A 24,692-nucleotide genomic window follows, 5' to 3' on the forward strand; every position below is an offset into this window, starting at 1 on the left:
GCCCCATACAAACAGTGGGGCTCAGCCCCCTGCTCACACCACAGCACAGCCCTGCAGTGGGGTGAGGAGCTTCCCATGCCCAGCCCCACAGACAGCTCCCAACCAACCACATCTACAATGTGAACAACAGCCTTGGATTCAGCTTCCTATGGGTAAACAGAGACTCCCCTTTCCTGCTCTGGCTTCCTCCAGGCACAGGAGCAGATAACATTGTCTGGCTATGGAAAACAAGCTCCCTTCATCCCCTACAGAAACAAAACCCTCCTGCTGCAGGGCAAGTGATGCCAGGCACCCTTCCCATGCCTAAAGGAACCCCTGCAGCACCCCCAGCAAGCTGCATTGTAACCCACTCCCCTTAAAGCAGCCCCCAGCATCCTTCCACACCCCAACACCATTGAAATCAACCACACACAGCTGAAACAGATCCACAGATGGATGGAGCTTCCTCTTCCCTGCCTGTTTTGGCCAACCCAGGGTCAGCCAAAGCTGCTGCTGCCTGAGGCACATGTGGGAATGCCCTAAAATGCACCCTGGAGTGTTTGGAAGCCCAGAAGGAGGTGAAGGATCATCCATGGGGCTTTGTGGTGTTGATGGGGATGCTGGATTTCAATGCTGGCACTAAGGGATGTGTGAGATTGGACTTTGCTCAGCCTCTTGCTGACTCACAACACGGATATTTCTCCCTGCAGCTGAATTTGGGACCAAATCCTTCTGCTGCTTCAGTTTGGGAAGCAAATCCTCATCTTCCCAAGCCTGAGCACGAGCTCTCTCCTTCGCCCCCTCTCCAGGGATATCTATAGCACAAAACCATTGCCGTGATGGGGAGAAGCTGGATCCCAGCGGCCAAAGCTCCAGAATGTGGGATCATGCACCCGCATGGACAGGCCTGGGAAGGATGGGGGAACACAGAGCAGCCCTGCTCCATCTCTCCAACATGCTCAGTGGTTGCGCATCCCTGCATGGCAATGGGGATGCAGGATGGAGCAGGCACAGGAACATATGGCCCAACGTATGCAAATGCTTTGTCACTTCAAGCAGAAAGCAGAGGGGTTTCTGGTGAGCATTGCTGAGCAGCACAGAGGGCAGACGTGGGGAGGGGGGTGAGGAAGGGATGGCAGCAAATCAAAGGCTGAGTGGAGCTGCAGTATCTAGGTTACCTTCATTATGTGCAGCTAAATCTGGATGCCAATTAATTAGAGGGCTGCTGATTTCCATAGAAAATCAGTTTATTCTTAATGAGCTAATCAGGACCTATTTAAATATCAAATAAATAATGACATGATTAGTCTGCACAAAGGCGTGCGCAGGCCCTTGACACAGGCTGCTCCGCCTGGGGTTTGGTGCACTAGTGCCAGGGTTTCCACAGCCATCCTTTGGGAATGGGATGCAAACAGCATCGTGTTCCCTCTGATCCCATCGGGCCAGGCCTGTGTTTGATAGGGTAAAAGGGTAATTTGCTGGTAACACCCAGTGATTAGCTGAGGATTTAAGGGCAGGAGCAAGCAGTGCTTGGATGGGCATCATCCTGCTCCATGGTGTGGGGTGCTCAGACGGAGCTCCTGGTATTGTGAATGTTAATAAGAGTCAAGCTGTGCTCTGCAATTAAAACCCTGATTATAATTTCTCCCATCTGTAGCTGATTCTACTCCAGGAATCAAGGAGGGATTCGGAAGAGATGGGAATGTTACATGCATGTGGTGTGTCTCCAGGTCACATACAGTGACTGCATCCTTAAGGTGAGTCAGTGCAGCTCTTCCAGTGTTAAACTGCTCCTAAGAGTGAGGTCCCACATCCCCTCCTGCAGCCTGTGCATCCCCCAGTGCCTGGGATGGGATGCAGATGCCTGCATGGAGCTGCTGGTCTGGAGCACCGGTGGGACAACAGCAGCATCAGTGTAACCCTGGTACCCAGCAGCAGTGCTCAAGCTGTGTGAGCAGAGCAAAGCAGAGGTAATGCTTATTTCATGTTCAAGGTGGCTGCATCTGCCAGGGGACCAAATGTGGTCCTATGGGGCAGCTTCTGAAGCAGCAGCTGAGTTTAGAGGAGTTTAAAGTTGCAGGAGATGTGTGGATTCCCAGGGAGCTGGGGAAGCAAATGCACAAGGAAAGGGATAAGGATGTGCACTGCAGATAGGACATAGAGCAGACTGCAGACAGGGCTATAGGCTGCTTCTGTGCCAAGCGCTTTAGGTGGGCTCAGCTACAAACTGAAGCCCAAGGCTCTCTGCACAGCTCATGGGCACTGGTGATGGATCTTGAGTACAGCTCTTGTGTGAGGTGGCATCTGCTGCCATGGGGTTTTGCAATGGGAAATGAGGGTGTGCAGCCAAGATCTCCCTCTCAGCATCATATCTGAGGGCTGGGGTTGTATGGACAAGCTCAAGTAAAGGACAAGGACCTGCTGGGCAGGACGTGGGGGCCTCCCTGCTTTCTGAGAGCTGTGAAATACCAGGGTCACAAACCCGAGTGACATCTCCATAGGGTGGAGATCTGCCCAGTGTCTGCCCTGCCAGCACCGCTGGGAAATGCCAACAGTGCTTTTAATATAGGTTTCATTTACTTCCCAAAGGAAAACCCATTAAAGCAGCTCTAAATCCTCCCTGCCCTGCACAAGGATACCCCAGGAAAGGACATCCCAGGAAGTGTTCAAGGCTGGATGGGCCTTGGAGCAAGCAGAGGTTGGAGCTGGATGTGTTTTAAGGTCCCTTCCAACCCAAACCATTCCCTGACTCCATGACAACAGAGACTTCAACTCATCCCACCACAGGAGGGGATGCTCCGGATGGATCCTGCATCCTCCTCCTCCGGTCCAGAGCCATTACCTGCTCGATGGGGATGACGAGGAAGGAGCCTCCGCCGGCGCTCTCGGTCACGATGGCAAGGAAGCTGGCATTGACGGCACAGAAGTGGTTGTCGTGCACGTTCTTGGTGATGGGGACACCATCGAAGCAGTGCTCCCGGCTCGCCACCTTCCCATAGACATTCCGGAACTTGGAGCTGCGGTACTGCGGGCGCCATGACATCTGCAGGGCAACACAATGGGATCAGCATCCTCCGGCATCCCCACTTCCCACCCCGTGCTGCAATGGGGATTTTGCCTTCTGAGGTATGGCAGCAGTGGGGCAGCAAATAGAGCACCCTTGCTGTCAATGTAAGGTGGCACAAGGGACCGCTCACAAAAGGCATTAAAAGGCTCTCTGCTGTTGCAGGATTGAAGCTGCTCTCCCTTGGAGCAGGAGCTGTTATCTGGAACACGCTGCTCCATGGGCATATGACAAATGCATTAAGGCTTTTAATGCGGTGACTTGGAAATGGATCAGTCTGGACCACATGAACGCAGTCAGTGGGGTGGAAGAAGAGCACTTAAGGCAGGGAGTGAGCAGTGCAGGGCTGGTCCAGGCTGTGCTCAGCTGTCTCAGCTCATTCCATACAGGTTTTCCCACTTGGAATAACCAACAGCTTTGTAGGAGCACTTGCTCCCACTGGTGAGATGCCCTCAGGTACTCATCAGCGCATCTTTGTGGACCAGGGATCCCAGGGACCCACCAGCTCATTCCAGTGGACTCTATGGAACCTATGGACCCATCACCTCATCCCTCCTCCCCAGAGCATGCCCAAGCACTGCAGAAATGAATGTGCTTTCTCTGCTCCTCACCACTTTGCTATTCCCAAGTAAAAACATGGACTGTTCTTCCATTTCATTCACCTTTGAGCATTCCTTATGGCAGCATAAGTATCCATGATGAAATCTATGAAGATTTAAGGCACTTCAAGCTCGCAGGACAGTCTAAGTGTTTAAGCCACCTTAAAGCCACATAAGTGTTCAGCTCTATCCATACACACGGCAATTGCATGCATGAGAGCTCATCACTGCTCGTGTCTTCATAACCAGCATCTATTGACAAGAGCATGTAAGTGCACTTAAACACTGGAGCATCTCCCAGTAAGGGGCAACACCAGAGAAACCCAGTTCCCTGCTTCCCAACCAATCCCAGCGCCATGGGCACAAGGCTGGGAGCACCAAGTGTTTGACCTGCTATAGTGGAACCCTGCCCATGGCAGGAGGTTGGAACTGGAGGGGCTTTAAGGTCCCTTCATCCCAAACCATTCCATGATCCTAAACTCATCAGCTCTGGGGCAAGCAGAAAGGACACAAATCCGTGCGGATTTAACCCAAAACGAGAGCAGAGCATTGCTCTTCTCAGCCGGAGACGTTTCTGCTCTGCACAAATGCAGACTCACGTCCAACAAAGCCTCGGGGAGCTTTGCCAAACCGACCCAAGCCTCGGAGCCAGGCAGGGCAAGGGGAAAGGGCTCAGCACAGCCTGAGGAGCGGCTTTCATGGCTTCAATCGTGCATCTGCCTTTGTCTGAGCAGCTTTCGTATTGAAATTTAACCTTTTCTTGTGCTAATGCAGCGCTAAAATGTGTTTCGATGGGGTTTGAAGCTCCCGATTTGCTCCATGGTCCTGAGACTTTGATTTTGCTCTTATTTCTGCTGTCTGCACCCCTCTGCTCCAAACCAACGGCAAAAAAAAGACCCATAATCTACCAAAAGGGCCTTTTTACCCTGTTTTTCCTCCTCTAAACTCTTCAGAGATAGGATTTACCCTTCACATGGATCCCCTCATGTGTGCTATGGATGCTCCCTATTCCCTGTGGTCCCCAGCTGCAAGGGTGATGCTGCTCCAGCATCTTTTGCATCTGTTTTTCCCCACTCCTCCCTATTCTATTCCTTCTCCCAAGGCAGGGCCAGGCTCCATCCAGCCCCCACCACACCAGGAGGAAGGAATAAGTCCAAGTGCCTGTTTCACTGGAGAAATCCATAGTTTTTCCCTTAACCTCAGCCAGTGTTTCCTGTATCCCAGCCTCACAGCATCCCACGGCCCCAGGGCTGAGGCAGCCTGGAAACAACGGCACAATCCCTGCTCAGGGCTGCCCAGAGCCCACATTGTGCTGCGGGAGGCTCCCGGATGGGCCCCTTCCTGCAGATCCTTGGCTTTGGAAGCTTGAAGAGGCCTTCCCAAGCCAGGAATAGATCCCATGCCACATGGAGAGCCAGGGGGTTCCAGCCCCATTGGTATCGGGGAGCATCAGCCTTTGGATGGGGAGGAGCAGGGAAATGCAGCTGATGGGACAGTTTCATGCTGATGGGGGATTTAGAGTCATTTACAGTCACAGCATAGGCATTGCCTACAGACAGAAACCCAGAAGGATGTTCTGGCCAAAAGAAACCCACCAGTTTCCCATCTGGATTCTCCCATTTGGATTATTTCCCATTGCATTATCCCCTTTGGGTGTTGTCATAATTGATGCTTCAGTTCCAGATTGAGGAAAACTTCGAGTTTCCAAGCAGATGCCAGCTTTGGTTTCCCATTTAACTGCATTATTCATGTCTCCACTTCTTTCTTCCCCACTATAAATACTTCGACCTTTGCTTTGACACCAGTGCTGCAGACAGGGACATCTCATGGAGCTTCCAAGCATCCAGGGGATGGTGGAAGGAGCAGGAGCCCTTTGGACACCACAGCTCTATCCCTGACACTCAACTGCTCCCAAAGGATGCAGAGAGAGCACAAGGCCCCTGAGTGACCTAAGGGATGCCAGGAAGAAGAGAATCAATGACAAACCAACATGCCAATGGTGATGCAGAGCCCTGATGTGCAAACGTGGCTGCTGACAGGTTCCATGCACGATGTCTTCCCAGCAGAATATGTAATTCCATAAGAAACCCACTTTATGATGGAAAACTGTTGAGAACCAGGTGAGTTTCCTCACCAGGAGGATGGAAATCTCCTATCCCACAACCTCTGCAACCCGGAGCAGTGATGTAGCTTCAAATGGGACATGGTTGTGTTATTTACTCATTTATTTTCCTTCCACATATTCCTTTGCAGAGTCCTTCATTCCCTGGGGTTTCCGGGCTCGGAAGAGGAGGAATGCTGGAGTTTGGAGCTGGACAAACATCCTATTTCCTGGGGAAGGCTTTTGAAGGCAAGGAGGGGATGGAGAGGAGGGGGGATGTGGGATGTGGGATGCAACACAGCGTTCTGCAGATGGTGCTGAGGAAACAGCCCCTTCCCCAAAGGAGTGAGACAAAGCAGGAGAGGAAAGGCTGGAAAAGCCCCAGTGCCGGTTCCATCCTGATCCCTCTGCCCTGAGCTTCCTCCCAGGGGCACGGTGCTGGTGCTGGGGGCTTTGGATGGGTTTTGCATGTGGAGATGGAAGCATCCTGAGTCCCACAGCATGTGGGGACATTGGCTATGACCCGGCTGTGATGGCACTGATGGGCTCAAGGGGATGGGACCTTCCCCAACACTTAAAGAGGGACTTAAAGAGGGGAATGGCTTTAACCTGCCCTAGGGGAGGCTGAGATGAGCTCTTGGGCAGCTCTTCCCTGTGAGGGTGCTGAGGCATCTCACAACTTACTTGACTTAGAGCTGTGTTTGATCAGAGCTCACCCATCCCATTGCAGATCATCCCCTTCCATGACCACACTTTGCTCTGCTCTAGAACAGAGAAATGGGAAAAGGAAATGGGGTGAATTCAGGGAAGATGGGGATGCTGGAAGCTCATTTTAGCCCACGTGTGCCTCGTGCCCTGGTGCATGTGCATGAAGCCACAGGCATTCCTGGATCAGCAGCTCTGATCGAGCTCTGGAAGCTGTTATCCCAAACCTTTGCAGTCCTACAATGAGCAGTTCCTATGGAACTCGCTTTTTGAGTAATTCCCCACATTCTCCTGCCGCTAACGGGTGGTTGTGTTTTTCCATCACCTCACTCCCCATGGCTCAGAGGCATTAAGAGGAACGTTATTGATTTATTGGAGTCATTTCCATCCCTCTCCGGATTGGGACCCGTGTGCCACCATTTCCAGGGCTCACTCTGGTTCTGCGTTATTCTTGGACTCCGGTTTTTCCTTCCATTACAAAAGTCCTCCCTTGTTTTGAGCAGAAACGACACGAAACCCAGGAATCCCATCAAGCACTTTGAAGTGAGGCCATAGAATTAACCACAGCATCCAGCATCACCATCAGCCTCATGAAACAAGCAGAGACATTCCCTGCTCCGCTCCGGTGGTTTTAGGCTCACTGGCTTCTTTAAGTGCATGAGGGGAAGAACGTGTCCCAAATCCCAAGGTGGGAGGAGGAAATCTCTTTGGCAACAAGTTAGAGCAGAAAGCTGCATTGGGAGCAGTGATCCAGGCCGGTGCTGAGCATCTGCTCCCCCCAGTACCCCTGGATGGGAGGAGGAGGATGGGCAGCGCTGCCTTCCCCGCTCCTCCTCTCCAAACAAAGGAACAAAGCAGCTCATTGAGGTTTCATAATGGGAGCAGGGATATCTGCACCCGGGCTGGGGAACATCCTGCCTGCAGCTGAAATATTCCATTGAGGAGAAAGGCAGGGAACGGTTTGTGTGCCACTTCTGTTCCTCAAAACCAGAGGCAAACACAGACCTGGATGTGGGAAGCATCCCAGGAGCAGTGTTACAGGTGAGGAGCACGGGGTCTGCGGCTCTGGGTAAAGCCTGTCGCACTCCCTGCACCTCCGAAGGGTTGCATTGGTATCTGACTGTGATCCTGCCCCACTGCACAAGCAGATACAGGGAGGAGATGGACAGAGCATGAGATGTAGGTCAGGCAGCAAGAGATTTTCCATACACACAGGGCTGGGTTAAGGTGGCGATGCCAAGGGGCAGCTGCAGCCTGGAGAAGGCTGGTCCATGCAGGAGGTTGCATGGATCTGACTCGCCTCTTTTCCCCACCTATCCCAGGAGCTGCAGTATTCCATCGTGTATCACAGGGCTGATACATGAGCAAGATCCAGGGGATGAGGAGCAAAACCAGCTCAGGGCTGCTTCTTGAAGAGAGGGAAATGAGCTTTGAAATGGGTCTTTCACCCCCTCATTCAGTTTCGCAGCAGAGAACGGCTTATGGAACAATCCCATTAACACAAACCCAAACAACTTCGTATCTTGCAGGGTTTTACCCTAGGATGGAGGCTTGGTACCCACACCCCATCATCCAGACGCCATGGGGCAGGCAGCACACACAAACCCCACAGGCACCAGCTCATCCCACATCCCCCGGGCACAGCTCTGCCATTCGCCTGGAATAAAAGGAACCAAGGAGCAAAGGAATCCAGCCCCAATTTGGAGGCTTTTCAGCGGTGCTGGCAGCTCCAGGCTGTGCCTACCGGGAGCAGCAGGACACGGGGCTTGTCTCAATGTGGTTGCTTTGAAATGCATCTTTTCAAGCCCCGGGACTCTTAGCAACAGCAGCCGAGAGGCAGAGCAAAGAGCCCCGAACGCTGCAAGAGCAGCTCCAGAGCTCTCTAATCCCTAACAGTAATTCCTATATATAGTGCGGGTTAATCTGCCTCCATCACGGGAGCTTTCAGAGGAAGGGAGTCCTGCTTTCACCTGTACGGAGCAGTGGTTTGGGGGCTGGCAATAACCCCCAGCCTTGGTGCAATGGGAGCCCTTTGTGCTGGAGAGGTGATGGGGGCTGTGGCACGTACAGAAGCTCTTAGGGTTACCACGATGGCGTCCAGCCTCTCCTATGGCCTTGGAGAGGTTTCTAATGGGAAATCAGTGCTCTTTCACTGTGGTTTAGGTTGGGTTTAGGGTGGATTTAGGTTGGATCTGAGGCAGAAGCTCTTCCCTGTGAGGGTGCTGAGGCACAGGGTGTCCACAGAAGCTGTGGCTGCCCCATCCCTGGCAGTGCTCAAGGCCAGGTTGGACACGGGCTTGGAGCAGCTGCTCCAGTGGAAGGTGTCCCTGTCTGTGGCAAGGATTAAACCCCTTCCCAAAGGATGCGGCACCTATTGACCATGGACCTGATGGGGAGCCCAGGTCCTGGCACAGCCAGAGGCCTGTGAAGCACTGGGATGAGCAGAGCTGTCCTTGTCCTTATAGCCTAAATCAACACTGGCAAACAGCAGAACAGCATTCCTGCAATCACTGTATAGTAGGGGAGTCCCCCAAAGCCACCTCCTGCCCCAACCTCATCGCTTTGCTTGAGCACAACCCGTATATTCGACTGTCAAGAGGTGAAAATGCACAAGCAGGAGCTGTGTCCGGCCCAGTCTCCTCTCAACGCAGAGATGGGGTCTGCGTTAGCAAAGCCTGTTACGGAGGAATTCTGCTGCTCCCTAAGGAAACGCTTCCAATGAAACATCTATATTTCGATAAGACACCAGCATCGCCAGAATTAGTCATCAAATGCTTATTGTTCCGTGCACATTAGATTAGAGGCAAACAAATGCTGATTTTAATCTCCCCCGTACTCTAATGCTCTGATGCTTCTCAATTCAACCTTGAAACCGGCTTTTGTTCCCGTTAATGGCTTTCCCAGCTAACGAGGCTCGGTGAGATTTAACACTTAGGCACATCCCCTGCTTCATTAGAATGACAATTCCACCACCGAGAGCCACACGTTCTGGCAGTGTGGAGGCACAATGCAGGCACCAAACCGGCCTGGATCCAGCATTGCCACAGGGCTCATGGTTCGGCCGGGGCATCTGGGTGCATTCGCAAGCGGAGGTTGACTTCAAAGCAGCAGAAGAAGCTAAGAAACAAGCCCCTGGTGTAAATTAAGTGGGTTCTCCTTTGTGCCAAGGGACGTTCAGAGCAGAGGCAGCCGGTTGGGCTCTTGGCTTGCCTGGGATGCTGATTCTGTGCATCTCCCTGTCACCGCCTTATTAAGATGCCCTATGCAGGATGCTCACCAGGCATTATTAGCCAGGCTTGTGGAGGTCCCTCATTGACCCGACAGGAGCCCATGCAGACAGGGAGAGCAGAGACATTCAATTCACCATCCCGTGAGGCCGACGGGGACCACACAACCCCTGCATGCCTGCTGAGCACGGCAGGAGCCAAACCCATGCTGGGATGCTCCTGGGTGATTCCAGCATGAGCTGGAGCATCGCTGGTGGCAGGACATGAGGATGAGCCCTGAGAGCCATGAGCAGCAGCCATCGCAGTGACCATGCAACTCAGGATACAGGTGCAGCACCACCTGCTTTGTTAGAACCATGGAATGGGATGGGTTGGAAGGGACCTTAAAGCTCCTCCAGCTCCAACCCAGGGACCCCTTCCACTGGAGCAGCTGCTCCAAGCCCCTGTGTCCAATCTGGCCTTGAGCACTGCCAGGGATGGGGCAGCCACAGCTTCTCTGGGCACCCTGTGCCAGCGCCTCAGCACCCTCACAGGGAACAGCTTCTGCCTCAGAGCTCAGCTCAGTCTCCCCTCTCTTGGGCAGGTTCAAGCCATTCCCCTTGGCCTGTCCCTACATCCCTTGTCCCAAGCCCCTCTCCAGGTTTCCTGCAGCCCCTTTAGGCACTGGGGATGCTCTCAGGTCTCCCCTTCAGGAGCCTTCTCTTCTGCTCTCTCAGCCTGTTCTTCTAGAGAACAAAGTAAGAAGTGATTTCAACACAGATTTGCTCCTGAGAGCAAATGGAAGCACTTAGGTACAGGGCACATTACCTGACTCATGCACAGTTAACATGCTCATTAACCTGTCCAGAAACCCCAGGAGCAGCAGCAGGATGTAAAGCAACATCTATTCAGGCATCTCTTCAGCCCCCTCTTCTCTCAGGGGGAAAAGATGAATCAGCCGTGCAGGGGGAGAGTTCTGCTCCCATCTCACCCCATTGGCTCTGCTTTCCCCATCTCTGTGATGCTGGAGCATCTGTGCGTGTTTGTGCCATGATGGGAGACCCCAAGCCTCCATCCCCATCAGCCCTTTACACATACACAGCCCACAGAGCAGGGGAGAGCCCTCTTGACACCACTCTGGAGACCCAAATCCTGCAGCAATCAGCAAAGCTCCTTGTTTTCTCCTTATTTACAGGCTTATTGATGGCACAAGCAGCTGGAGCAGCAGAGGGAAGCTGAGCAAATGGCTTCAGCTCTGCACCCACCACAGGAAACACCTTTTGGGCTCTCATAAACACCGGAATAAATGCTCTGAGTGAGGCTCATAGAAAAGCTTGATGCTATGGAACAGGCTCTCACATCCCCATCCCCTCGGCCCCTTCACCCTGCCTGGTACAGCACTGATGGGGATGAGGGTGCAGATGCACAGCAAAGCTATAACCTCTTCTATGGGGAAGCAGAGGTGCTGGGGGTGTTTCACAGGCTGCTCCCGATGCTGCCATCCCATTGGGACATGGATTTACAGACACTAAGGATTAATCCCATCACCACTGGCTACACAAAGGACAAAAGAGAGATGAACGTTTCCGAAGCCTATCTGCCAGCTGAGTGTTTTCCAGCCTGGAAGGAAGTGACTGGGATTTCCCTGGAGTTCAACTCTTCAATGATGTCTTCTTTCTAGAGAGCCTGGATTGCCTGGGAAGAGCCTCTCCTCCTGCTGAACCGCTGGGAAACAAGCACCAAGCGAGGCCGGATGAGCCCCATCCCTCTGTGGCTGCTTCCCACTGTCCCACATGGTCCCACTGCTGTCATGGACCGCTCGGGAATGATGCAAAAAGCATCCTTGGCTCCAGCATTTGTGGTATCAGCAGGAGCCCCATTTTGGACCATTTTCCCCCCAGGAAAGCTTCCGGAGGAGGAAAACAGAACCTCTCATGGGTCCATGTGCTGAGGAGCAGCACAGATCTCACGCTCATCCATACGCTCTGTAAACAAGCACAGTTTTCCTCCCACTCTGTTTCCCAACTCCTTCCCACCCGGCGAAGCCAGAGGAAACATCCTGATGGAGCACAAAGCATTCCTGGCTCCCAGCGCTGCCCTGGGTCACTGACCACAGGATTTCACTCTCCTCCCTCCTCCAGTTCCTTGGAATAACGTTTCCTTGAGTGCAAAATGTTGCAGCTTCTTCTCAGCTTGGGAATGTTTTAGGAAACTCTGAGAGGGGGAAACCAGTCCCTGTTCATGCATTGGGATGAGCAGGTACCGGAGCCAGGAGCTCGTCCATGAGGCTTGTTTCACATCCCATCACACATCATCAAGAAGACACAGACTTGGTTACACCAGGTGATTCCCAGCCAGGATCCAGCAGTGTTAAGCAGAATAAGCAGTGCTGCTGTACAACAAGGGAAAGGGAGGGTGCCCTAAATCCAACCCCTCTGGAGGTAACCGGCTCTTCAACTATAAGGAAGCGAAAAGCCACCCGGATTGGGATTGAAGAGCTGTGGGATGGTAGGGAGAAGGGCCCTATGGTAAGAAACTGCTTGGGAAGATGCTATGGGGGGTAAATCCAGGCAAAAAGGATGCCGGGAGCACCAACATTCCTACTTCTGTGATAGGTGGAAAACATCCTTACCAAGCTCCATCTGGGACATGAACCATTGAAACCCATTTATCCTGGCAAGCAGGGAGATGGTGCATGGAGCAGCTCTCCCTCATTGCTTTCCACCCAAAACCTCCTTTGGAAATGAGAATCCAGGGTGCTCCTCAGGCCATCGGGCAGCATCCCGCAGCCTGGGCTCTGGCTGGACTGTTCCCATCACATCCATTCCCGCACGGAGCCATTCGCTCACATGCAGCTTACAAACCACAGGGTTATGTTATTTTTGGGAAGTTTATCCCAGTTTTCCAAAAAAGAAGGAATTAAAAAGCAGGAAGAAAGAAGAAACAAACACAACCTCTTGAAGGCTTCAGAAACCCACTTCCTGACAGAGCATGGAGCTCACATCCACCATGGGATGCAGGAAGCACCGAGCCCCCATCACCACCCTGCCCCATGCCCAACACGGAGCTGGAGCCTGGACAAGCCCTTCCTTGTGCACCAGCAACCAGGAAGAGGGAACCCATCCCCACAAGTGAACCGTGTTCTTCAGGCACAGGGAAGCTCATGGAGGAACAGTTGTGACATTCCTCCCCTGTTCTGCAATGCACCCACATTCCTCAGATCTCACCTTTTCCCTGTTTCTCCTTGGTTTTTAGCACACGCTGCTCCAGAATCGGGTTTCTTTGCCCTTTATAGAATCCTAAGAGCAGCCAAAGTGACTCTGTTTGATGGAGATTCACTGCGAATCCCTTAGGAATGCACAGGAGCCACCTGAGCTCACATGGATGCTCCCTGCACACCGCAGCTCACCCGTGTTCACCCAAGCACTGTTTGTACATCCGGCTTTTTGGGTGCCTGCTTATAGGACTCAGCATTCCACAAGGACTGAGTTTTCCATGGATCTGCTCTCCGCTGATGTACAAAGCTCCATAGGGATACAGGGTCAAACTCTGGGAGGAGGAGAGCTGCTGCTGCCCCCCATAAAGAATGCTTTTCAGGCCGAACAACTGCCTGCCTGTCCCTCTGCAGAGCCATAGGGGATGGATGAGAGCACGGTACCATGTCCCTGTTTCCATCCCTCTCCATGCCCATCAGGGTCCATCGGGATCCTCACCTGCCCTGCTCTGCTTCACGGGCTGAGGTGCCTCCGGACACCCAGGAATGGACACAGGGATCAGAGAAACATGGGTGCTCATCAATCCTGGAACAAAGGGGAACCCTTTAGGTCAAACCACACCACCTGCCCCACTGGGCATGAAGCCTGCACCAAACGCACTGGAGGGATGCTGGGTGCCAACATGCACTGGGGGTACAGCCACCGGTGCCAGTGCAGCTGCAGGCAGCTAATTCCTAATGATATTAAGAGTAATTCCAGCCCCCCCATGGTAAAACTGCTGCTTATCCCTGCTGAGAGGAGGGATTTCATCGGGATGAGCCATCCCTCGTTCACCATTGGGGATATGGAGTCTCAAAGCATCCAATGCAGAGGCTCTGGGTGCTGGCTGTTGGCATGGGGATGGCTCCACAGGTCCTGCAGCCATGGAATCTCCAAGCACCGCCCCGGTGCTCCGGCATGGATGGGTGAGGATGTGGCCCCCATCGCTCCGGATCTCCCCCAGCCAGTGTGCCTTGGGGCAGGCATGGAGAGGATGGTCCTGAGCATGGACAGAGAGGCCATTATTTCCTTGGGAATTTATAGCAGCGACTGTACAGGCAGAGAGCAGGATGCTCAGAGATGGGCTGTACAAAGGGTTGGCAGTGGCTGCAAAGAGACCCTCATCTGTGCATTGCTGACAGCTCAGGCTTTGGCACTCAGCACCCCTACAATGCCAGGATCCATCCTGTTAGGTCCTTCCTGTCACTGAACCCAAGCAGCATCCGCTCTGTGATAGTGATGCCTATCATTGGCACCTCCCTATTCCCAGTGCACATCTCCAGGCTGACCCTGACCCTGATGGGGCTTTTTTGTCTGGAATGTGGCTATTCCCAACTCTTTGCTGCAGGAGGTGGGTAAGGATTTTTCCATAGGGTTTTTCCCAACAGGTTGTTGAGGGATTCACACAGCAGGTGGAAGACACCACCACTCCGAGGGGAAAATCCAGATCCACATCCCATTAGGAAGACAGGGGCTGCAGTTGGCACTTGGATGCTTGCAGGCACACCTCCCATCCCTGTGCTGAGCGGGAGCAAGCACTTCCTTGCCCATGCTTCCATGAGAGCATGGAGAAACAGGTTGGAAACCCTCATTTTGGGGCCTGTTGTGCTCTCTTGCCATAGCAAGACCCCAACCTGGGCTCAGGTCTGAAGGATTTAGCCCTATTGATCCCTATTTCCCTACTGCCTTCAACTCAAGCACCATTGGCTGCTCCAGCACAGCCTCAGCTTTGCTCCCAAGGCTTTCCCAGTGATGCTCCAGGCTCAGCAGAGCCGCAGGGAAGGGGCTTTGCCAACGGCTCTGCCATGAACAAAGGAGCGCAGGATTCCTGGGAGCTGAGCCTGGCGCTGGTCCCATCCCTGCTCGGGAACGATGGGATTCATGGATTCAAGGGGGGCTCCAGCAGCTGGCTCCGTCACGTAGGCTTTGCTGCTGCCAGGCTGGGGTAATTGCACCCTGAGCCGGGAGATGGGAATCCGGGATCCGATCCTCGCTGTAATGAATTGAACTATTCATCATTTGATAACATTTCCATGCAAAGAAGGAGGAGAAGAGGGGGCTGACCCCGCGCTGCCTCTGCAGGGTATGAATTACAGAGCCCAGGCAGCCTGCTGCCCGCAGACAGCCGATCTCGGAGCACCAGATTAATGCTGCATTGAATCACAATCCAAGCTCATTGCAAGGCTGCAGGCCAGACAAGTTGCCTTTGATGAGAGCGATGCTTCTTGAAACGGGAGCTGCCATTTTTAGGCTCAAAGCAGCCCGTTATGCTCGTTCCCAACCCCCAGGAACCCCTCCAAAGGGAACAGCCACACTGATGGAGAATGGGGGCTTGTTCTATGCTTAATGGGCAGCTCAGGGCCGAGTGCCTTGTTCCAGCCTGCTCCAGCTGGTGAGCAATGTGATCCCCTTGCCTCCTTCCAGCCGTGGCACCATTATGTGATTGCCACCCTTCATGTGCTGCTAAGGAGCTCCTCCAGAAGAGCCAGCATCCTCCCTACCTGCCTCCAATCACCCTTAGGAGTCCACTTTGCACCATGACTTATTCATATCTGGGCAGCCCCAATGGGGGAGGCCACGTTCCTATTGCCACATCATTGAATAGACAGGGATTTTGGAGCAGCAAGAGGCAGAGGAAGCCCCACTATTCCCACATCCACCTTCACTGCTGCCTCCGTGTCCTGCTCCCACCAGGAAGAGCATCTGCCCTTGGTCACAGCCCTGTGCCAGCAGCTCGGCTCTGCATAGACCAAGGGTTAAAGCAGCCCTATTGTTCTGAGCACCATGAGCAAAATCCCATGTAATAATAGATGTATTAATCTAGATATGCTAATGTAATTAATCTAATTTATTTTCTAGAGGTGTTGGCTATCCAGCACCTAATCCATTACCTTGAGTTTCATTACTCCCATTTGGAGTCAGTTCTCAAGCATCAGAGCACACAGAGTGCTTCATCAAAGTCATCTTGATCAAACCACCTAGAGAAGACTTCACCCCTTCTTTCCTTGGGAATAAAGTCAAGCTGGGCTTGCCTTGCTGCTGCAAAGCCATTTCCCCTGATAACATGGCCCAGTGCCTCCAATTGAGCTTCCTATTGATTGCATCAGTATCAGCTTTTCCATGGGATCAGCATTTGCCCCGGACAATTTAAACCTGCCCTTATCACCAAGGCAGAGGACACTGTGACTTGCCATCAGGAACATCGGGGCATTGGAATCACACCATGCTCTGCAGTAACTCCTGTTTTACCTGGGTTAGAGCATCATTTATTTACTGGCCATGGTTACAGTTTCCTCTCTGGCCTTTGGCTTCATCTGCTTGCTGAGCCATGAGGATGAGCTGTTATCTCGGCAGCGTGGCTTTAATGACTTAACACCAATGAATACACGGTAAAGCCAGAGGAGAGCACGGGATAATTCACCATGGGAGCTCCCGGATGCATCCGCCTTTAAACTGCATCTTCCACATAAACCCTCCAGTCATTTGAAAGCTCCATTCCCAAATGAACACAGCCCCAGGCCCCAGTAACTTGTGTTCATGGCTTATTCTATTCAGGGCTTTGGAAACTGCCTCTGGTGATGGGTGGGAGCTGGAAGCACCATTGATATCCCAAAAGGGACTTCTGCCATGCCTCTGCCTGCCAAACACACCCGGCACAACCCATGCTCCGAGGTTCCATTTGTCAAGCTCCTCCCTGGCCACAGGATTCCCACTTGGCTATTCCCAAAGAGCCCGTTAGCCTTTGGATGGCAACTGAATGGGGAGAGCCCAGCTTCTGCTCTCCATCCTGTCACTCACATCCCGAGCCCCTGCATGGCTCCATGCTCTTCCCGATGAGGAGAAGCTCATCTGGGGTGAGGAATTACTCACCCAGGGACCTGCCATGAGACCTGACCTCAGCACCGTTTGCTGTGGCTCTTGCAAGCAGACGGATTTAGCTCCATCACATTTGGGCTGGTTTGATGTCTGCAAGCAACAGAAACCAAACCTGAGCCCCAGGCAGGACCAGCTGCACAGGGATGAAGTTGCCCCGATACCTACAGCATCTTCTCAGCTGATGCCGACACCATCACCCTGCTGGCTCGTAATGCCATGCTATACAATGCCATGCCATACAATGTGCCATGCCATACAATGCCATGTCATACAATGTGCCATGCCATACAATGCCATGTCATACAATGCCATGCCATACAATGCCATGTCATCCAATGCACCATGCCATGCCACGATGCCAGGGAAGTGTTGCATGGTTTGGGCAGCTCCCTGAGCACGAGGCGTGGGCTCTTCCTGCATTTCCATCAGCCTTTCTCCATCTATTTATAACCCGGGTACCAAACTCCCCCAGCAGAGCCAGGTCTGGGATGCTGCCGCTGCTTGCACTTCCTCCTGTGGGAGGGAAGGGGGTGGCTTGGGACAGGGATGCAAACAGCTTGTTGCACATCCTGACAGCAGATATTCCTGCCCCCTTATTCCCTCCCCCCCCCATGAGAAGCATTCAGTGCATCCCCATCTCTGCCTTGCGTCAGCACCCACACTTCATTCCCAAACCAGTTTCTCCCTAAGGATCAATTGCTCAGGGATACTGGCAAAATCCTGCCCATGGCTCCTGTTTCCAGCATAGCCTGGGAAGCACCCGCAGCATGGGAGCAGTTGCAGGAACGCTGTAGATGCCTCTCCCTGACAGCACTGGGAGTTGTGGGCTGTACTGGTGTTAGCTGGACACCTGCTGCTGGGCAGGATGCAGACCCCCGAAGTCCCCTTTGCCTGCCCCACTATGGGAACGCACACACGATTCCTGGTCCCCAAACCCTCTTTTCCCCCATAACCTTGGGTCATGGGACCCTTCCCTTTGTGCTGAGTCCTGGCAGCCAAAACCACATGGAAAAGCATCTCCTCTTCCACAGGTGCTTGTGCCACTCTCTTCTTCCCACACCACATCTGCCTGGATACTATGGGAAGGACCAGCAAGTGAAGGACACATTCAGCACCTCGGTGCTGGGGTCCATGCCTGTGGCCTGATGCTGTGGCAGGTCAGGAGCTGCTCTTGACCTCAAGACATCACCAAGACAGTCCATATTGCAGGAAATAAAGTCTATAGGATGCATTAGAGCTTTACAATGCTCGAGGAAAAGCCTGCTTTGTGCACATGACATGGATCTTCCCATTTTGCATCCCCATTCCCTGAAATCTAACAGCAGGCTCCTTCCCCATCCTATTGAAGGTGCTTTCCCTTCGCCCTGCGGCCCTTTCTCAGCATAGCTCTGAATAGATCTATGAGCACTACAAATTAGCCAGCCTGGCTTAAACCCACGACACTTGATGCCAGTTTGTAGTCCTTGTAACCCAATTGACCTTTCAGGTCCATCCATCCCTCCCTCTTCCCCTCCATCCCTCCCTCAGCACCCAGACGAGCTGGAAACACCCTTTTGTCTTGAAGGCAGATGCTGTGGGACAGCTCGGGATGCAGCACGGGGTGCTTGGAAACACACAACAACAAATGCAAGCGCTGCTGACGGCCCAGCAGGCAAAAAGCAAGTTATTCGGTAAGGATAATGATGGGAGAGAGGGATTCCTTCACTGGGGAGCCTGGATGTGCTCTCCAGGCCCTTTGGAATGAGGAGGGCTTGGGTCAAGCAGGTCCAGCATGGATTGCTCTGCTCCCCACGGCTCCACATTCCAGAGGCAGCCCCTTCCCTCTGGATGCTGCTGTAACATCCATGTCGCACTGACCCAGCTCAGTGCTCTGGACCACCCTCAACCCAGTATCCCCCAGCACAACCTCAGCGCAGAGACCTGCGGGCCCAGCAGCCCCCCATCACCCCACACTCTGCTGGGGGGGGGGTCCTCAGCCCCTCGCACCCCGCATCCCCCCCCACCGCTCCCAGGGTGTCCGTGTCCCCCTCCCCAGGCCAGCAGCCACCTGTAGAGGCTCCGGGTCGGGGCACCCGGCCCCGAGTGGGCCCGTCCGTGTCGGGGGGGGCTCTGCTCGCCCCGACCCCCCCGGGTTTAACCTCCAAGGGTTAAAAATGCAGCACAGCAGCGAGGCCGGGGGGGGGGGGGCAGGAGGGAGAGGCAGGGGAACAATAAACCACGGTGAAATAACGGCATAAATCAGTGCAAGTGGGAATAAATGGGTACTTGGTAATGGGATAAATAATAATATAGAATAAATAATAAAGTAGTAAAAGTAAATATAATAATAATGAAAATAAATTGATAAAAATAAATTAATAAAAATATAATAAAAATATAAAAATAAATTAAATTAAATAATCGATAGTGTAACAGAAAAGAACGAAATAACATAAAATGAGAATAAAATAGAAATTAAAAAATACAATACAAATAAAGTAAAATGAGATTAAAATAAAATAAAGTAAAATAAAAATATATAAAATAAAATAAAATTTTAAAAATAAAAATATATAAAATAAAGTAATATTTGAAAAATAAAAATAAAATAAAGTAAAATTGAAATAAAATAAAAATAAATAAAATGAAATAAAGTAAAAATAAAATAAAAATAAATAAAATAAAGTAACATTAAAATAAAATCTAAAAAATAAAATAAAGTAAAATGAAATAAACCTCAATAAACCAAACCGCAGTTACAAGGCACTGTCCCCGCTCCGCTCCGCTCCCCTGCGCGCACCTTGCGGGCGCCGTGCGCGGGCAGCGGGTGTCAGGGCTCGGGGCCGCGCAGCACGGACCCGGCCGCTCCTTACCTTGGTGACAGTCATGCGGGAGGCGGCGGAGGGCTCGGGCAGCTCCGCGGGCGGCGGGGGGGGGGGGGGCGGGTGTGGAACAGCGAGGAGGAGGCGGCTCGGGAGCGGGGGGGGGGGGGAACGGGCAGGGAGCGGAGCGGGGGGGGGGGGCACGGGCAGGGAATGAAGGGGGGCACGGGCAGGGAGCGGAGGGGGGGCACGGGCAGGAAGGGGGGGGGGCACGGGCAGGGAGCGGAGGGGGGGGCACGGGCAGGAAGGGGGGGGTACGGGCAGGAAGGGGGGGGGGCACGGGCAGGGAGTGAGGGGGGGGGCACGGGCAGGGAGCGGAGCGGAGCCCGAGCAGCGGAGCCCGGCGCCGCCCGCCCGGGCGAGCTCCGCAGCCGTCGGTGATGTCAGCCCGCGCGCCGTGACGGAGCTGCCGCCTCCCGAGGGGGGGGACCGAGGAGGAGGAGGAGGAGGAGGAGGAGGAGGAAGAAGGGGGGGGGGCAGGCGGGGAGCAGGCAGGGAACGGGGGGGGGGAGGGGGGGGCACTTCCCGTCGTTTAACTCTTTGCCATCCCGAATTCCCCAACAATTCCCGTTCCCACAGGCACCTGCTGCCCCCCCCCCCCCCCCACGCTACCGGTGATGGGCAGTGGGGGGGGCAGTGGTGACCGGATGGGATGGACCAGCAGCAGCTCTGCTATCGTCGGTGGATGCGGGCTCAGGGATGGGCTGCGGCTGCGGACGAGTCACCGGGTTCCTGCAATGGGAGATGGGGATGCGCTGCAGGGATCTCACCTGGATGCCTGGGGCCTCGTGTAGTAGGGTGTGACAGCATCCATGAGGGTTCTGTAGCATCCATAAGGGTCATGTAGGATCCATAAGGGTCCTGTAGCATCCATAAGGGTTATGTAGGATCCATAAGGGTCCTGTAGCATCCATAAGGGTCATGTAGGATCCATAAGTGTCCTGTAGCATCCATAAGGGTCCTGTAGCATCCATAAGGGTCCTGTAGCATCCTTTAGGGTCCTGTAGCATCCTTTAGGGTCCTGTAGCATCCATTAGTGTCATGTAGCATCCTTTAGGGTTCTGTAGCATCCTTTAGGGTCCTGTAGCATCCATTGGGGCCCTGTAGCATCCATTAGGGTCCTTGTAGCATCCATTAGCATCCTGTAGCATCCATTACAGTCCTGTATCATCCCTTACGGTCCTGTATCATCCATAAGCATCCGTCCATGTGCTTATTTCCCTTCACATAGAAGGTTATGTGTATTTTCCCCCTATTATAGGCAGTGACAAGTGACACAAGGATTTTTTCCTCAGATCTCATCCCAGCCTCCCCTCTGTCAGGTTCAAGCCATTCTCCTTGGCCTGTCCCTACATCCCTTGTCCCAAGCCCCTCTCCAGGTTTCCTGCAGCCCCTTTAGGCACTGGAGCTGCTCTCAGGTCTCCCCTTCAGGAGCCTTCTCTTGTCCAGGCTGCCCCAGCCCAGCTCTCTCAGCCTGGTCCAGAGCAGGGATGCTCCAGCCCTCTCTGTGTCCATATCCATGGCCTTGAGCCCTTCATGCCCTTGCTCCAGCCACAAACACAGGAATTCCCTCAAGATCCATATCCCTGGAGTTGAGAGCAGCACTACTTGGAACAAGCAGCGTTTGAGCTCCTGTCTCCTGGTGACAGGGAATGAAAGCAGCAGGATACAGCCTCAGCACTGAACTCTCCAGCCCTTAGATGAGCCATTGCACCCATTTATTGCATTGTTGCTGCATTAGGAATACTTGAGGCCCATTCCAAGCGCATTGCCAGGTCCCCTTAAAGAAAAGCACTCTGCCAATAAACAAAGGATTTCCCTCTCATAAGGGGATTATTGAGCCAAGAGTCTGATGAGAGATTAGTGAGGTTTATTCTAGTGCCCAGCCTCCCCATTCAATATCCATGGATCCGGTACCATTGAACCACGAGCAGTAACAAACTGCCTGTTCCTCCTATATTCTTCCAAACCCCAATGCTGGTTTTAAAGCTCTGGGTGAGCTGGGCTGGAAACTGTGAGCAAGGTTAATGCAATTAATGTAGGGCTAATGACATCAGCCGCCTCTAAATCCCCATCCACCCAGCGATGACCTCTTCCCAACAAAAAGCCCATTTTCCTGGGAGCTGGGGATGGAAGAGGAAGGCTCCATGGAGATGGAGATGATGCTTAAAACTAAGCAGAGCTTGGGAAGTGACCAACGTGGGATACTGAGGCTTGGATAAGATAAAGTGGGAGAAACTGGGCTCTTGTAAAGCCTCAGAGGAGCAATCATGTCCCTGCTGCCGCTGCTTGTATGGCAGAAGCAGCAGCACTGGAGCCTGCCGTGCCTCCTGCACCCGTATGGAGCCACTGGGATTAATTAGCACCAATTAGCTAATTGAAACAACCCGCTTGGAGCAGCGAACTGGGACATCTGGGGAAGGTAGGGTGAGAAAGGGACAGCTGATGGATGGAGGGAGGGATGGATGGAGGGAGGGATGGATGGATGGAGGCTGCAGTCACTCGGCCTCTCCACATCCTGCATGCCCCAAATGCTGCTGCTGGGGGGAGGTCGGGAATGTTGGGAAAGGGCTGGGATCCCCTTTCAGGCAGTAGATGGAGTGGGAAGGGCTGGGGGACACAGGATGCTCAGCCCCTTCTGGGAGCAGGAGGGATGCTAGGGCAGTTCAACCATTGCTGGGGTGGGAAAGGGGGGATTTTACAGGATCAGTGCATGACCACCAGAAGAAAATGGCATTGATGGATACATGGAGCACTGTGGAGAGCTGGAGGGGGCCATAGATGTGCCCCATAGCCAGGAAAATACCACAGGCTCCTTGTTTCACCAGTACAGCACATCAATTCCAACCCCAAATCATTCAGCCTTTGGCAGCTTGGAAAGGATTTTATTGTATTTCGTGTCAATATTAAGCCAGTGATAGGGCTCGGGAGCTTTGCTGCTGGGGTTTTGCTTTGAAGGTTTGTTGGGACCCCATTAAGGCTACAGACTGGGCTTGGGGGGCCAAAGAAGTGGGTTTGTAGCCCTGCAATGACAGCACCCGCTCCCCTGCTGCAGGACCAGGGAAAGGGAGATGCTCAGCACATGCAAAGAGTTGAAATCTCCTCTGGCACTGGATCAAGGAGAGGAAATCAACATCAGACACACTGCATGGGGAGGATCACTTGGTCCTCATCCTCTTGGGATTGTGTCTCTGGTACCCCAGGAGGGTGCCTATGGGATGGGCAACAGGAATACTATGATCCTATAGGGCAGGATCAGGCCGTGCATCCTCAACCCTGCCTGCTGCAAAGAGCTGCGGAGCAGAGCCCTTGCTGGAGGGAGCCGCAATTCCCACCTGGAGATGGAATTCCCCACCGGCACCACGGTCCTGGGTGATGGTGGGAGGGGACCTGGGTGGGTTCAGGGCTCTGGGGTGTCTTGGGCTCCCTCTCCTGGCCCTATGAAGGTGGAATTGCTGCATGTAGGACGATGGGAAGCTCGCAAGCCTGCGGGCGCACGCTATGGGGACCGGCTGGAGGATGCCGGGGACCCCAAGGACGCTGGATGCGGGGGGGAACATCGCTTTAGGCCGGTACAAGCCCATCAGCATCGCTGCAGCAAAGGGAATCCACGCAGAGGGATGCTCAGGGGGCTGAGCTGCGGTAATTAACATCCCCCCCCCCCCAAAACCAGGATGGAAAGGGGGAATCTCTGCTCCCAATCCCGGTTCCCAGCATCTGGAGCCCATGCATGGAGCAGGGATGCGCTTCCGTCCTTCCTGCCCTGCGGCTCGTCTCACCCCTCTGTCTGTGTGTTAAAATGACTGGCGCTGGGAGGAAGGAGATGCTGCTGCCTCCTCCGTGGATGTGAGGCATTGGGAACACTGGAGCCTGCCTGGCTGGGCTGTGCTGTGAGCATGGGATGCAGGAAGAGAATGGATCGTGATGCCTCTGATCAGGAGCTTTGGGATACGTAACTGCAGATGCATCTCTATTCAGAGCAATACACCACTGTGATAAAAGGAAGCTCCTGAGGGAAATATTGCTGGAGCCAATTGTGAGACTGGAGAGACTTCCCCAACCCATTACTCACTACTGACCCATGGCTATGGGGCAAGCTGCCAGGCTGAGCTGGTTGTACCACGGATGAGTTTTAGCCCTTGACTTGATGAAACTCTTGGAAAGACACAATTCCATTGCACCAAGCAGCCTGTGGACATGTGAGGATAACAACGAAGCTGTAACACATCATTACTGTGTCACCAGAGAGCCCTGCCTAAGAGATGACTCATGAATGGAGCTGGCCAAGTTGCTTGCTGCATGATGGCTTTGCCCTAGGGATGCAGGTCAGGCCCCAAGTCAGGAGATGGAACTGCTTGGTACTTAGGGCTGGCTGGAGCGCTGTAGGGATGGACCAGTGCTTCCCATTGGATGTGGTGATGCTGCCACAACTCTTCATATCCCCAGGTCCATGCTTTTCCTCAGCAATGCCATTCCTTCCAAAATGAAGGATGCATGGTCCTCCCTTAGCAAACACTTCATCCTTAAGGAGAGATCCACTGAGCTGGTTCCTTGCTCCATCACAAGTGAGTTATAGCTCTCAGAGATGCTCCCATTGCTGGACTGGTGGAGTAGGGCAGCCAAAGCTGAGCGCACTCTTTGTGCTGGCTAAAACTACATTGGAATAAATATAGCATAGATACTACCTCCAGTCTGTGCATGGCAAATCCTCCTGGATTATCCCTGAGTTACTGCAGCTGGGAATTATACAGAGGTTCATGTTTGGATTCTATGGTGGATAACGTATAGAGACGGCCAGGGAAGGGCTTTCATCTGCTTTGATGGGAGCTCGTCTGGAATAACAATACGTGGTAGAACCTGGCACTTGGACTGCACTAAAAACTGAAGCCCTTCTACTTGAAAGCAAGATGTTTCCATTTAAACCCACTGTTAGCAAGAACAAACATCTCTCTATTACCGACTCCTTTCTCTTCCCCTCTTCTGGAATCATCTGGTTCGGATTAGTCCTGGATAAGGTCCCATTTTTTGCTCAGGGAAATGGGAGGGG

The 24,692-nt window shown here is 53.2% G+C and overlaps 1 protein-coding gene across 1 annotated transcript in view; it reads right to left on the reverse strand.

The window, feature by feature from the left end:
* Positions 1 to 19,693, reverse strand: part of CORO2B (coronin 2B) — a 32,731-nt gene extending 13,038 nt beyond the window's left edge. The window contains exons 1-2 of the mRNA XM_034066512.1: positions 19,637 to 19,693; positions 2,822 to 3,022 (exon numbers count right to left, since the gene is read on the reverse strand). Of these exons, the coding sequence (XP_033922403.1) occupies positions 2,822 to 3,022; positions 19,637 to 19,651 (216 nt within the window). The 5' untranslated portion in view covers positions 19,652 to 19,693. The remainder of the gene's footprint in view (positions 1 to 2,821; positions 3,023 to 19,636) is intronic.
* Positions 19,694 to 24,692: the final 4,999 nt, after the last annotated feature.

Source organism: Melopsittacus undulatus, chromosome 9 (assembly GCF_012275295.1).
Source record: "Melopsittacus undulatus isolate bMelUnd1 chromosome 9, bMelUnd1.mat.Z, whole genome shotgun sequence".
Classification (NCBI taxonomy): domain Eukaryota; kingdom Metazoa; phylum Chordata; class Aves; order Psittaciformes; family Psittaculidae; genus Melopsittacus; species Melopsittacus undulatus.